Source organism: Prunus avium, chromosome 2 (genome assembly GCF_965620075.1).
Source record: "Prunus avium chromosome 2, drPruAviu1.hap1.1, whole genome shotgun sequence".
Taxonomy (NCBI): Eukaryota; Viridiplantae; Streptophyta; class Magnoliopsida; order Rosales; family Rosaceae; genus Prunus; species Prunus avium.
In genome coordinates, this window is record NC_142285.1 from 36,211,073 (window position 1) to 36,226,158 (window position 15,086).

Below are 15,086 nucleotides of genomic sequence, written 5' to 3' on the forward strand. Positions count from 1 at the left end.
AGGTAAAAGCTTTGGTGCGACGGGGGCATGCAGCGAAACTCGTGGGATCTGATCCGATGCACTGTCTTTAGGCGTGTATGCAAAAAGAGAATGGCCTGGTGATATCTCAGAGGTTCCTCGAGTTATGGTTCTCAGCTGTTTTTATTGACACGTGGCGGTTGCATGCGATATCCATGAATCACCTTGACCACGACAGCTCCTACCCACGTTCCAAAGCTCCTCTGCGTATTTTGGAACTTGGAAATCGCTACGCACAACCAAAAAAAGACGTAATATTAATATCAGTATATGTTTGTTTGATATGTATATATATAAACAAAACAAAAATAAAAGAGAAGAAAATTACATCTTCAAATGTTCATATACGATAACCTCCTTTGAGACATTAACGTCAAAAATGTAGACTTGAAGTGATCTTTCTATTATACAGTACGAATATGTGTACTACGTACGACGTACGAACAACGACAAATGTACAAAAGAATTACACTATTGAAGTGGTATTTTGAGTTAAATACGTCACTCGATGAGTTGTTATGATCCAGCAAGTGTGGTATTTTCATATGTTTGTATTGAATACGAGTTCATTCTATATCTAGTACATGAGAATTTTTCATACTTGAAGACTTTTGTGAGAATGTGCCAAACCTAACCGACGTGAGAATTCTAAAATCTATATTTACACGTTTAATTTTAACGGAGTCAACATTGAATTGCATAAATACGCAAACTACAAGACTGAAACTGACAAACTTCAAAAAATATAGGATTAAAGTGGAAAATTGTAAAAATTATAGGGACCAACAATGTGATTTGGTCTCGAAAGTTTTAAATTGTAAGCAACCATGCAGTGAAAAGAAAGAGTTGACTGGATTCAGGTCAATACACATGTAGCTAGGTAGCGTATTTTCTTTCTAGTTAACTATATTTATTTTTTTATTTTTGGCATCAATTAGTTTAAATTTGTCCACGGTTTGGTGATGATACGATGGACTCACCATGAATCCATGACCATTATTACAATTAAAATATTTGCACGTGTGGCAATAAAGCCATGGACTCACTCACCCACTAAGCTAAGCTAAGCTAAGCTATAATTTTCTTTTTCTTTTTTTATAAAAAAAATAATAGAAATAATAACATTCAAATATTGGCTGGATAATTTTAATTTTAATCTCCATACTTAATCAATGTGCTTAGGTAAGCTTATCGGGGAGTTGGTTGATCTCGGTCAAACGCTACCACAATTCTTGGGACTTAAGCAAGAAGAAAACAAGAAAACCTTAAAAATTGCAAAATAATAGTTTAATTAGGGTTTGAATATTACAAAGTGTGAAGACTATAACAGCAAATCAAATATGCGTATACGCATCTTGTTGTAGGTCACCAGCAAGCTTCAAGGAAATTTCCCATGTTGGATTTTTGGTCATTTGTCGCTAATTATTTATTTATTTATGCACAAATTTTCCAAAACCCTACAAAGACAATTGCACCATGGCATTCAAACCTTACTATATATATGTTTCATAATATAAGGCATTCCTTGTCCGAAAGCTGACGTGGCATGCAAATACCAGAGACCAAATTGCAGTGAAAGAACGTAGAAAATGAGCTAATAAACAATACAATATTAATGGCATTACCATTTGTAGAACAAACCAGCTCATAATCCAAACACTTAATATTTTCTTAATGTTATTGTCTGGTACTATAGAAAGAAACCCGGTCGGGATGATTACTATGTAATCAAGATATTTTATGATTCGAAAGCGAGAGATGGCCACGAAATTAATTGAACGCCATATGCAAGAAAGAAAGAATTTGATCGCATAATACTATAATCGCATTATTTTTCTTAAAGAAATTGATACCATATGATTATTTACGTGGTCCAGAGACTAAACAAAATTTGTAGCTAGAGAAAGGAATTGGTAGTGGTCTAATCAAGTAGCGGAGATTACTAAGTGATTAAGATATATGCTGGGAATTTGTACAAGCCTATTGCATGGTTTTATATTTGAAGCAAACGCAAATCCACGGCATTTCGATGAAACCTATGCATTTATCTTAGGTCTTCACGAGGATATGGTTAAGGATTGAGCAAGTTGTGCACATATATTAGTGTTTTATATTAACTTGTGTATCAATAAATCCAAAACCAATTAGCTGAGTCCAACTTTGTTGGAAGTCTTCTCTTTATTTAACCTACATGGAAGTTGGAGCACATGGTGGTGTTTATACTTTGGCTGAATATGAGTTTCACAAGTCGTATGCTATATTACGTATCATAATGAGCCATGCTTCATTTAGAAAGAAAAAGAAAAATCATGTTTGAATAACACGTCATCAACCCATAATAAAAAGAGTGATCTCGTAATTCTTGATATGTAAAGATATGTTGTTAGGTGTTCCGTTATTTTTAGTCCAATATAATTCATTCGCATCAAGGGTAGTTGAGGCTTAGACACTCCAACTTTGCTTTTGAAAATCTTAAATTTGTTGACAAATGAAAATTACTTTCTATTCCTTAAAAACAAATCATTAAAGAGTGAAGAAAGAAACCTCAGTTTTAGGATTTGGATGATTTGATTACCCAAATCTTAGAAAGCAAGGTCAAATGAACAAAGAAGTATGGTTAGTGGGCTAGCTGCGATGGTGAGGACCTAACCCACTTGGTTTTAAACTACTCCCACGATGATTGGATTCGATGCTATAATCTAACTGGGTGAAGTTCCATTTTGACTGGCTTGGGTGGGGTGGGGGAGGTCTCAAGATTCTTGACTTTTATATTTTCATTATTTTTTATTTTCCTTTTCAGAAACTTGAATCTTTGAATAATGGAGAATATATATGTTCAACTTTGGTCCGTGGTCCTTCAATTCAAGGAGCCCTTGTTTCTCGTGGGATTCTCTTGAGGCATAAATTGATGATATATGACTCTTGCACACTCCACTTTCTTTTGACTGCAAAAAGTTGAACAGAGGTAACTGAGAAGTTGAGTTGGGTCCTACATGTAGATTTGCTTGTTCTCATCAAATATCACTTGAAAATATTCCAAGTCACTGGCTCACTGTGCTTGTGTTGCCTATATCGTCATTGATCTATCTATCCTCTTTTGAATTTGTTTACAAAGATGGCACAAATTATGTTGCCAAATGTCAATTATACTTCCCATAAACGAACCATATTTATGTTTTTTTAGGCCATAAATTTGAACTTCAACATGCATGCCAAAGTTTTTTGCACGATGGATCAATGAGAATTGCCTATTTTGCACAAATTCATTAGTTTGGTGTTCCCTAAAGTTGATAACGAACAACACAATATCTTGACTTCAAATTTCATACACGACACTTGTTAAATAAATAAGTAAAACGAGGGAGAGAGTGGAGCAAATGATGGGATTGGAAATATTGGAATGTTATATATTTAATCAATCAAACACACTAATTAACACAATTTCTGAGGATTAAAACGATCAATACAGATAGCTTAGCCCAACAGGCAACACAGAGAAATATTTATGGAGGATGCTTACTTTAATGGAGGACCAACTTTATGAAATTCTAAGGCATAACCAAAGTGCAACTAACCAGATAAACAACAAAGCATAATCTTGACCTCATATTCTCGATTTCCTTTGTCCAGATTAGATTCGTGATTTGCAAATACTTGTTTATACTTTCAAGCACCTCATAGGCTTACACAACTTGCACATACTCAATATTCACAAAATTTATTTTCCAAAATCCAATAGTAGTCCTTCTCTCTACTGTTTCATTTTCCAATTTTTTAACTTCTTGAAGTCTGGTTGGTGCCACACAACCCAAAAGTACAGTCTCAAAGATCTAACACCAAACTGCATGCATATGCCACCCACGTACGCATACTTACAAAAAAAAATATATGGCATATCAACTTTAATCGAGACATTGCATGAATCAACAGGATCGATTTGAGGGTTTGAATTTTTATATATATCAAGATCATCATAGATGATGATTACAGGAGTTGTGTTTGGCTGCACTGGAATCATATCTTGGCTTGGATTATCAAAACTAATCATGAAGGGGATATTATGCTCTTTTTGTGTTTTTTTACTAAGATACTCAGATCAACATTGTCCAACATGTGTAATGATGCTTATTGTTTAACAACTAAACTCAAAACATTTTTATTTACTTTGTTCTCCTCTTCCTCTCCTTTTGAGGTCACTATGAAATGAAATCCCATTTTCAGCCCCCACCCCCAAAAAAAGAAGAAAATACCCAAGATTTTTCTGATCATGAATCTTAGTTGAAGTGGAGGCCAACCATGCAATGAAAGGTGAATTGGATGAATTATAGGTTCAACAGTTTTGTCTTGTGTGGTGATTGCAAATAATTGTTTCACAAAGCGCGAATTACGAGGCTTACACTAATTAATAGTTGTTAGTCGTTTATGCATGTCGATGACACATTAATCGTTTATGCGTGTCGATGATAGAGATTGTCATTTCTTTCTTTGAAGATTAATTATTTCATTTAATTTGTAAACAATAATTTTTATATTATTTTATCAAATAACATTCCCCAACGACTTCGTAAGGTGCCCTTTGGCATAAGCCATAAGCGCAAAGCTTTTTTGTTGTTTATGATGCTTGATGACACAAATAATTAGGTGTAATATCTGGTGCTTAAAAATACCAATTTCTGGTTGTGGAGGTAGGGGTGGACAAGAAGAAGGGGTAAAGAGTAAAGACCACGCCTAGTGGAATCTTGATTTATATATTGAAGCTAGGTTTTAAGATTTCTGTCTATTCTTAGACTATGGCCTGAACAAATAAAGAAAGAAAATCCAGTCTTCCATTTGTAGAGTTCATACGAATATGATACGACGATTCACCAACCTTCTTGGCATCTTGCTGCTGTTTAAAAAACACCCACTGGCAGTATAATCCAATGAAATTTCCCATCTATTTCCACACACAAAATATACAAATTTCTAGCTTATAGATAATTTGTATCAATATCAAAATGAACCAAGACGACCCTCCTTGGAAACATACACATTACAAACATAAGTGATTTTTTTAAAAAATTTATCACAAAGACGTCTAAATTTAGTGGTACTTCACTTCCCAACATTGCAAGATGTTCGAATCATCCTTATTATTATATTTTTATAAAATAAATAAAATAGAAGAGACCTCTAAGATCCATTTTTTTGTCTTAAATTAGCACTAAACAAGTTTGTGACCAAGGTGGTGCGCTAGTCTATTTTACTATTCAGAGAATACCTTCATGCCGCCCACAATGAAAAGTGTACAACAATTGGATTATAATTAAACAAGTTTAAACCTTTATTAGCTGGAAATTAGCTAGAAAGAGCTGAGTTGACTAAGAAGTCAAATCCAAATAAAAACAAACAAGGTCAATATCGAATGTCATTTGTGCTTAACTTTGGTAATGGAAGTTTGTTAGCACGTTCAAGTCTAGGAGATAGGAAAAAGCCTTTTGCTAAAAGGGCAGTCACATCTTACACTACCCCATTAATATCATACAAAGTGAAAGCGAAATGTACTAATCTGCAATTAGGCAAGTGATTGACACTTTTTTAATCATAAATCAAAATTGTAATGGTGAGAGCATATCCTTTGCCAGTTTCAACTTGCCAAACCTTGAACTTATATTTAGTAAATCATCCCAAAAACACCTTTCATAATAGATTATATATATATTTTTTTTAATCAAGAGGAGTTCAGCATATACCTTCAAAGATGCTGTAATGTTAGAAGATTGAACCAGTTATTATTTGATTTTTTTTGGCTTAAGAAAAAGAGAGGAAAACCCTGAAAAGAAAGTTGATATATTGTTTTTGTTTTTCTTAGTCAATTGTTGAGAGGGACAAAAAACAAAGGCCCATTTTAAAATGATGCTCCTCTTTCAGTTTTCTTCATGCTAATGGGCTTTTCATTGTCCTCCTGGTTTTGCCGTTGGCCCTTTAGAATATTTTTGAATATCACTATTGCCAGATGGTTTCTTGCACTAAGAAGATAAGGACATTCACACATACAGAAGCAATCAAGTGCTAAGAGCAAATTAATGTTTTACAGCTGAAGGTGTACATAATGGTTAGTGAGACATCAAGATTCAGAGTAAAACAAACTGTTAAGTTTTGAAATGAAAAAAGGGTTATCATCCAAAAATCTTGTCCTACCTAATCTTTCTGGCTATTGTATAGAATTTTGGTTGGCAGAATGCTGAGCCAGTTGAGAGACCCTTAGGATCAGCCCATCAATGTCGACTGGGAGAAGCAGTTTTCGCCACAGACACCCGGTGGAGATTACTTCTGGTGGTTGAACAATCGTAGTCATCTCATTGTTTCTATGCAACATTCCAAATACTGTCACAGAGCTGCCTTCTTGTACATACCTGCCAAAACTCATGCAAATCTGCAGTACATAAGCTCTTAAGAAGCTCAGCGCTAAGAAAAAAATAAATTTAACATTCTAATGTATAATTAGATTACCCTTCCTCCAGACGTAGTAGACGGGATTCAGACGAGAGATTTCTCTCACTTAACCATTTCCTCAAGTGAGGGGAGAGGAGTCTACATCTTTTAGTGTTGACAAGTTTGCTCTCAACGACCAGTGGAATAACTTTACAACCAGAACCAGCTTTGACAGTAGCTCTAAGACCAGATTTCTGATCGGTTAAGTAAAAGTCTGTGGAGAATCTCTGTCAGGTGGAAGGCCGAAGCAGAAGAAAAAAAAATTATAATTCCAAATAGACTGATATTTTCTATTTTTCATGGTTCAAATAATAGAAGCAAAAATCCAGATTTCTGGGAAAAGAGATCTGCACAGACAATAGTATATATCTAGAGAAAGAAAATAGTAGTAAGATGCATTTGGCCAGTTTAGTTGAGATATCTAAAAGCATAATATACATGAAAAGTTTAATGGTAAAATGTGTATTATTGATACTACTTACAAATTAAATATTGAAACTAATAAGAAGCCTGAAGTCAATTATAAGCCACACACTTCTATCTTTCAACTTTTTCTACCATCCTCATATTTTTTTTCCAATTATCTGACTATTGCAGGTACCAGGTGATGCTAAAAAAACAGGAAAAGCAAATCCGCGCTAACAAAAGGAGCAGAGCCTGAGGCCTTCAAACCTCACAATGTTTTAGAGCACAAACAAAATATTTAAGCATGTCCATATAAAAGAGCCACAAGACAGGACAAATGAAAATCAGACAAAGCTACTAGATAGATGATAGGTAGCTCTACTTGAGAACAATGAGCAACTATAAGCTAAGATCTTTTAGCCACAGGGGCTATGAGAAGAGCTAAATGCACAGCGAAAAGAAGTAATTTGGATAAAGTTGTACGTGCTACAAGGGCAAAAGGAAGTCCAGAGTTGAAGTTCAAGATGATCAGAAGGATGTGCAGAAAACAAAACCATCAACAAAGCAAAAAAAAAGGATCATCATTTTGAGTACCAAGAAAGCATTCCAATCCTACAAAAGTTAATTACATGCACAACATGGACTCAAAGTACGAATAAATATGGAAACAGAACATTATCTATCCATCTCAGGAATGCAACCAACATATATCATCTAGTTACAAGGACAAGAAAAAGTCTTTTCACTGATCTACACGGCTACTGAAGAACATTTGTTTGAAAGGCTACAGAAGAACATAATACCTCACAATATGCTAAATGCCACTGAAAGCATGATCTATTGACATTCACCGGCTGTAGAGTTAATCCCCTATATTCATATAAAAGAGTAGACGCATAGATACATCCGGTAGCCTTTTCATATGAAGATTCCAGGGAGAGATTCTCACATGAAGCAATCTGAAATCATCAGAATAATAAATTAGGATCGGCCTCCCAACATGTAACCTACCAACAGAATGAATCACATATTGACTGATGGATGAGAAACTGGAGGAAATAAGCAAGAAAAAACAGGAAAGGTTAACCATAATGCACAAGTCTACAAGTTTAGAGACCACCGTGTATCACATGCATTATCAGCTTGTTAGAACGTTGCGGAATTAGTTCATATGCATTATTAATGTCATTCAAGATTTCACACAACATTCTCCATTAGTTCACATTTAGAAACTAAACGATGAAACTGCGCCGTCCATTATCAACATATAATTGCACGAAGTTGGAATAATCTAAGCTTTTTGATTGCTTGCCAAGCCTTGAATTTAGTTCAAAGAGACCAAACACGTTTTCTGATTTCCACCGCTATAAAGTATTCTGAAGTAAGTTAATGAGCTTCATTTGAATTTTAGAACAAAACTGCTATTGATATTCTCTTTGTTTACAAATGCCAGAAACCCAACACAGGGCTTGTTTCTTAAAGTCCACATAATCTACCGTATATGCATTGATATTAAACCAATTGAAGTAAATAGTATATCATAGCACTGAAACAGAAATACTCAAGCTATCATTTTTCAGTGCCCCGCTTAGTTGCACAAAGAATCAGATGACAAAAAAGGTAAAAACAACAAGGCTTCCAAAATTTCCTTCGTTTTCCTCCAATTTCTTAGCAACCAAACATAAATAGCCCAAACTACATCTACATAACACTCCAATAACACATTCCCACACGGAAACAAATCTCTTCCAAAAACCCAAAAACAAAAATAAACAAATAAACAAATCAAAACAAACCCAGAACAGAAAAATTGCTAAAAGAGCTAGAAAAGCAGTACCCCAGTGATCTTAACAAGCTGCCCGTGCTGGGCCAGACGAAGGTCAGACTCAGGAAGAGAGTTGAGGAACAAAAAGAATGCAGCCTTCTTCGCCCAGTGACGCTTGTTCCAGACAACGAAAGCAAAAACAAGAGCAGAGAGCACGAGGAAGGAGACGAAGAAGAGGGCGTTGCGGACCACAATGAGGATGAAGATGGAGACCGAGAGGCCCAAGAAGAAGATGGGTACAAGAATGTAGAGGACCAGAGAAGGTATGGGCTTGAAGGCGCTGCTTTGGTGATCTCTCAGAGCTGCATTTGAGAGGTCGTTCATTACGACTATGGGCTGCTATGGCGTGTGCTCTTTCGCTAAAGCACCCACCTTTACTGAACCAGTAGCAGCAACAGCAGCACGGAGCGTGATGGGGAAGGAGAGAGTGTGGCTAAGTGCCTGAGCGTCGAAACGAAATGCCGTTTGGACACTTCGCACGCGTACGATGCCGTTTCAGATCGAAGAGCCTATTGCCCAGTCCTGTGTTGACTTAAATGACTTTCACTTGAAACGACGCCGCCTGGTATGTGTTCGGATGTCGCGTTTCTAACAAGCAAAAAACAGGTAACAATAATTAGGGCTTATGTAACTCAAGTGTTTAAGAGTATTCAAACTCTGCACTCGAGATTTCGGGTATCCCAACTTAAATTGCTTTCATCTGTTGGGAAAATTTTGAGATCAATTTTGGATTTCGCTTTGTTTCAATCTAGTCTTTAATTATGTCATTATGGTATGAGAAAAAAGTAGTATAAAGTATCATGATTTATGCAATTCCTGATTGTGTTGCACTTTGGATACTTTGATGCCACCCCTCAATAAGTTAAATTTTATGTTAATGTATTTATTTGATTTTGCCAATTGGCTTTAACAGTTAATTAACATTAGAAGTTGATGTTTGCTCAAGTGCAGTGTAAAACTTGTGAGTGTGTGTGTAAATGGGCAAATTGGCAACAGAAATAGAACAAATTCACATACGTTAGAGGCTACAACAAAGGGTTCGGGGTTCAATGTTGAGCAGCTAGCATATATGCCAACACCTACAAAACTCTAGTTGAGATTTGAATGCATAAATATGTGCGTGTGTGTGTGGCTTTGGGGCCTATACATAGGCACACATTGCTCATTCAAATCCTTGAAAGCCTTGCCTTTGCTGCTGTGGCTCTCCCTCTCCCACATGATCCCCATAATTTTGGCCTCAGTCCTCATTCAGATGCATTTGTAGGCTTTCTCAAAATGTGATTGGTGATGAATTGACATGCATGCTCTCTCTCTCTCTCTCTCTCTCTCTCTCTCTTGACTCCAATTAAGATGAACACATTAATTTTTCTGTTTTTCAAGACCAGAAATCCCACCACTGATAATCACTGCTAATTGACTCATCAAAGAAACGCTCAGAATTCAATCTGCCCCAGTCCTCAGTTGATGTCAAGGACCCATCTGCAGACTCAACCAAGCTCATCACAAGGTTTGGTTCATCTTCAAGCCCAAAATACTCTGCCTTTATGCTGCTGTCATCATCTGACAAAACCCCAAGCCCTCCTTGCTGTGATTTTTCCACTGACAGATGATTAATCTTTACCTGATCAGATTCAGACCTGGCTGCATCTCCATTGTCTGATTCACCACAGCTCTGCCTCTCCTCCTCTGGCCTTTCCCTCATCAGATCATTCAGCTTCTGCAACTGTCACAAAAACACAAGACATATCTAATCAGATATGTTGGTTCTGTTAATTAATACTAATATTGTATTTAACCCTATTAACAAAACAGAATGAACAATCAATTGGTTAATTAATTACCTGAATAACCAAGGCTTGCTTTTCTTTCTTCAAAGCTTCAAACTTTGATGCCAAGTTGTTGTAATTGGCTCTGAGTATGCTGTAGTCTCTTTCAAGCTGCTTGGACTTCCACCTAGCTCTCTTGTTCTGAAACCAAATTGCAACCTGTCTTGGCTGCAAACCCAGCTCCTTGGCCAATTGCATCTTCTTCCTTGGCTCAAGCCTTGACTCAGACTCAAATAAAGACTCCAATGACCTAATCTGTTCATCACTGAACCTCTTCTTGTTTTTGCTGCTCTTCCTCTTCACACTGCCAGCAGCTTCAAGTGAGCTCATGCAGCTAAAACCCTCATGATCATCTTCTGCTGTGGGGCTAGAATATTCAATTTGGTCTAACATCATCTTTGATGGGATCTTCAAAGATTAATCAGCAGAAGTACTAATTGGGTCTTCAAATTTGGTGATGGTTGTTCAGGTAGGGAATGTTTTGGGAGTGTGTGCCTTCTTCTTGATATGCATGAATGGATTTGGCTCAAAAGCTAGCTTATGCGTGTTTATGTCATGGTTTTTGGTCTCTGTGTGTGACTTCTGATTGCTTCTTTATATCCAAAATCTATGGGCCTCTGATAGCGTATAGTGATTTTTCTCAGTGCATTAATAATTAAATAATTTTACCCTTTTTTTTCTTCTTCTTTTAACTTATTCATAATCCATATATTATTTGAGAATTAGGCTCTAGCTAGCTTAGGGTTATAGCCGAGCTGACTTGATTATTTATTATCTTCATCTTGTGTGGTTTAATGCAGCACATTTTTGGTGATTTGTTTTTTCTTTTAAGATATGATTTTAAAATGCCTATGTCTTTGTCATTGTGTAAACCATCGCACATCTTGAGTCTTCTCCTTATTAGCTATGTAGACTGTCGGCAATATGAACGTGAATCACGTTCTAATTCATTGAACCATCCGTGTTTGTTGATTTTATGATGTTACATAAATTCTTCCATGTTTTGGTTTTGGTGTCTTATACTTCTAGGCCTAGGAGTAATCGATAGCTTATATTTACTATGAGGTGCGGGACGCAATAGTGAATTCATGTGTTTTTCTTCGTCATCGGGTAAGATGAGATATGTACGCCACCTTATCTAGTTATTTTTGCCTTTTTATTTTGTCTCGATCTCTTCTATGCATTTTATCAAATATCTTGTCCACATGACAATCATGATAAAAAAAAGATAACATAAAAGAGCATTTGGCAATTTAATTGTAACAATAATATTTGGTTGGTGTAATTTGTATATTCTCGCCTCACTCTAGTGTGTATTTATTAGTGGCTAGACACAAGTTTTTATAACATCGGCTACTTAATTACTAAAGAGTAGGGACATCAACATTTTCATACATAAACACGAAAAATATTCTTTACTTGGATATTTTAATATGTTATTATATTATTAGACTATCAATAAGACCAGATTCGATTATATTATGCACTTAATTAACGATTTTGTTTACTATCAAACCATATAAAATATGGAGCCGTCTTAGAAAAGAAATACCGTCATCATGTTTATCACGCCAAGTTTATGCGATCAAAAAAATTAACGAGCAATAGGTCTCCCTCATTAAAACCAAGTTCCTACTTAATGATTCAATGTACCCTAATTGCTCCAAGGCTTCGGCTCAAAGCAAGAGCAAAGCCATTAACAAATTCGACTCGAGCCATGAAAAATGTTTTGATCAAGTCACTTCGGAACGTGTCCAATTTTGGTTCTCCTTCCCTTACGATCAATTTACAGACCCCATCTTAACATTAAAAAAATCGCAGAGGATATTATTTTAAACCAATGAACTTAGTTGCATCTCGACAGGTACCTGTCACCTGTCTTCCATCACCCAATCATCTCTCGCCACCTGCTCCAGGTCAAAACTTTGGTATCCCATTTTCTCTGGAGCTTCGGTGATGGCTCATTGACGTGGCAGAGATCTGACGGTTGTATGCAGAAAGCTTGATTCATAAAATCGACACGTGCCCTTGTCTTTGTACTTTGATTTGCAGCCAACTTAGAGTCGTGCGTGTGGGGACAACTCTTCAGGTTGTCTGTCGTGCAATCTGGCTTGCCACGTGGTCATTTTGCCCTTCCTCCTACTAACTCTTCCAAGACCACAACATAATATTGGTCCTTTTTAATTAGCAAAAGAAATCTTGATTATTAAGATTTCTTAAGAGAGAATACTATGGAAATAATTTCTTAGCAATGTTCTAGCATTTTATGTGATGATGTCGGTGCTTGTTTTCAGATTTGAATGGATACGACAGTTTAACAACATAACATATTGACGTTTGCATTTTTTTTTTGTTAAATTATTCAATTATACACGGTGGAGACACTTTGAAATTTATACCGATGATTACAAAATTGTATAAGTTAAAATACTGTGTGGGCCTTGCCTTGATGTAGGGTAAAGGGAATGTCCCCACGTTTCTTCCATGGTGTTGTTTATCTTTAGACTTATTATTATTTTTAATATTTAAAATGTTTTGTTGACTATGTTTTCCCTTATTCAATTGTGTTTAGGCAACAATTGGAGGACGGAGATTGGATGCTGAATTTTTTTAATTACAATATTGTCATAGCTAGGCAGGAGGATCTCACTCCTTATCATAACAAAGGAAAGAAAAGTATGAACACTTTACTTTGCGCAGAGACATAGACTCATCACCATGAAGTCGTGAAATTAAATATATTACAAATTAATCGGAAAGAAAAAGAGAGATGGTAAGTGATGAAGATAGTGAGTGAAAATGACGCACGTTGTTGTTTTCTTTGTACTAGGCATACTTATGGTCCTTGTTGCTTGCTTAGCATTAGAATGGGAGCATTTTACTTAAAAATCGATTGATAACGAATGGAGATAATTAACTTTTATTTCTCATGTGTAAGATATAATACTCTTGTATCGAGAGTATATTGTGATATTATAATAGAATGTGAATGTCCAATTCAAATTAATTGACAATGAATGGAACGACTCATGATCGATTAAACTAATAATGCGGATTAATACTCTCAACATGTAGCATCCTTTCACTTGGGTAAGTTTAGAGATAAGGAATATGAGCAGAGGAGACGAAGACATTTAGCTGGTCCTCATGTTATAGGAAAGGACAGTGGTTTGAAGAAGCTAGCACTTTTTCTTCATGCCACATTAGCAGAATAATGATCCAGTAATTACAAAACAACGTGGCGTCAAAAGAGAGGAACACGGTGCACCTTGTTGGATCAAGCAGGTCTATTTTATTTTGGTATGTTGGCATCAAGAGGTTGGAACATGAAGGGATTGAATTGCAGTCACAGTCATTGTGTCTGTCGCATATGGGAACGAAGGTTGGTGGAACAGTACTGTGAATGCATGTCAAATTCCAAAGAAGGTGGATGGAGTTGGTTAATTTCTGGAAGCCATGAAATTAAATGGACCTAGAAATGAGTGGTTCTGTTTTATGACAATTTGTAGCCAACAGAAAGACCATATATATAAGTTAGGGGCAAAGTGGTTAAAAGCAGTGTTTAAAATTAGTGCGAAGAATGAAAGAAACAAGTCACTGTTTTTTCTTACTTATCCAATATGAGACTCGTCTTACATTATCTTGTAATATTGCTTTCTAGAAGTTTTAACTAAACATTGATCTAAAGTATCATGAAGGAATGGAATCAAAATATAAGTAGAGTAGTGAGAGGAAGATAGTCTGAGAGTAACTTTTGATGCACAAGTCTTTTGTCTGCATAATTGGAGATAATGGTGCACTATACTCATTGACATGGAAGTTTCACTTCGGAGAGGAATTTCAGTGTCACGCAATTTTTTTCTCTCTCTCTCTCTCTCTCCTTACATGATTGGTCATATGAGGAGTAAGATAGTCACAAAGTGCACTGCACCCGTGACAAGGAATTCTTGTGTCTATTTCACTCCTCATGTAAGTGTACAAATGTGCTTCACTACTAAAAAGGGGCTCAAAAGACACTGAGTGGTATCAATCTTTTTTTGCTTCTTTAAGGATTGAAAACAGTGCCTATTGTAGTATTAGAGACTGTTATATATTAGTGTCATTTAAAAGGGTCCTCTATTGATAACATTAGGAATCGCTAATGGATCGGGCCAGGCTAAGGCAAGCTTCAGAGAGGAGAGAGAAAATAACGGGCTAGGCCGGGACTTTTCAGAAAATAACGGGCTGGGCCCGGGTTTGGCCTATTGGGCGGGGCCAAAATGGGCCTAATGTGTTTTTCCAACTTTTATTTTTATTTTCCTTAAGATAGCTTACCTTATTTTCATTTTCAACATTTAAGTAAATGCTTTTGGCTTTTTACTTTCATTTATTTTTATATTACTCCATTTAGTTAAGTTTACAATGTAAATAAGGAAGTACTCTCCATTTGGATTCAAATAAAAAATACTAGAAAATCAAATTCCCATCAAATCAAAATATGAAAAATCAACTTTAGTGCAAAATATGATTTAGGCTAAAAATGATGGCTCATAAAGTCA

The 15,086-nt window shown here is 35.9% G+C and overlaps 2 protein-coding genes across 2 annotated transcripts; both read right to left on the minus strand.

The window, feature by feature from the left end:
* Positions 1-5,833: 5,833 nt before the first annotated feature.
* On the minus strand, positions 5,834-9,570 carry LOC110757632 (protein SHOU4-like). Its single transcript, XM_021959312.2, has 4 exons — positions 8,735-9,570; positions 7,701-7,856; positions 6,511-6,719; positions 5,834-6,413 (listed from the first exon to the last, which is right to left on the minus strand). The coding sequence occupies exons 1-4, from the start codon at positions 9,044-9,046 to the stop codon at positions 6,212-6,214; spliced, it is 879 nt and encodes a 292-aa protein (XP_021815004.1). The 5' UTR covers positions 9,047-9,570; the 3' UTR covers positions 5,834-6,211.
* A 138-nt stretch (positions 9,571-9,708) lies between these two features.
* Positions 9,709-11,139, minus strand: LOC110757633 (homeobox-leucine zipper protein ATHB-12-like). The gene is made up of 2 exons (XM_021959315.2): positions 10,564-11,139; positions 9,709-10,445 (listed from the first exon to the last, which is right to left on the minus strand). Exons 1-2 carry the CDS (start codon positions 10,942-10,944, stop codon positions 10,098-10,100), a joined length of 729 nt encoding a protein of 242 aa, XP_021815007.1. The 5' UTR covers positions 10,945-11,139; the 3' UTR covers positions 9,709-10,097.
* Positions 11,140-15,086: the final 3,947 nt, after the last annotated feature.

What these genes read in the sequence shown, in the direction of transcription:
- LOC110757632 (XM_021959312.2), bottom strand. Translation starts at nt 9,046, where the DNA reads ATGAACGACCTCTCAAATGCAGCTCTGAGAGATCACCAAAGCAGCGCC. An exon ending in GGCATTTAGCATATTGTGAG is followed by an intron (nt 6,720 to 7,700) that starts GTATTATGTTCT and finishes TCCACCTGACAG; the next exon opens with AGATTCTCCACAGACTTTTA. An exon ending in CTACTACGTCTGGAGGAAGG is followed by an intron (nt 6,414 to 6,510) that starts GTAATCTAATTA and finishes GAGTTTTGGCAG; the next exon opens with GTATGTACAAGAAGGCAGCT.
- LOC110757633 (XM_021959315.2), bottom strand. Translation starts at nt 10,944, where the DNA reads ATGATGTTAGACCAAATTGAATATTCTAGCCCCACAGCAGAAGATGAT. An exon ending in AGCAAGCCTTGGTTATTCAG is followed by an intron (nt 10,446 to 10,563) that starts GTAATTAATTAA and finishes TTTTTGTGACAG; the next exon opens with TTGCAGAAGCTGAATGATCT.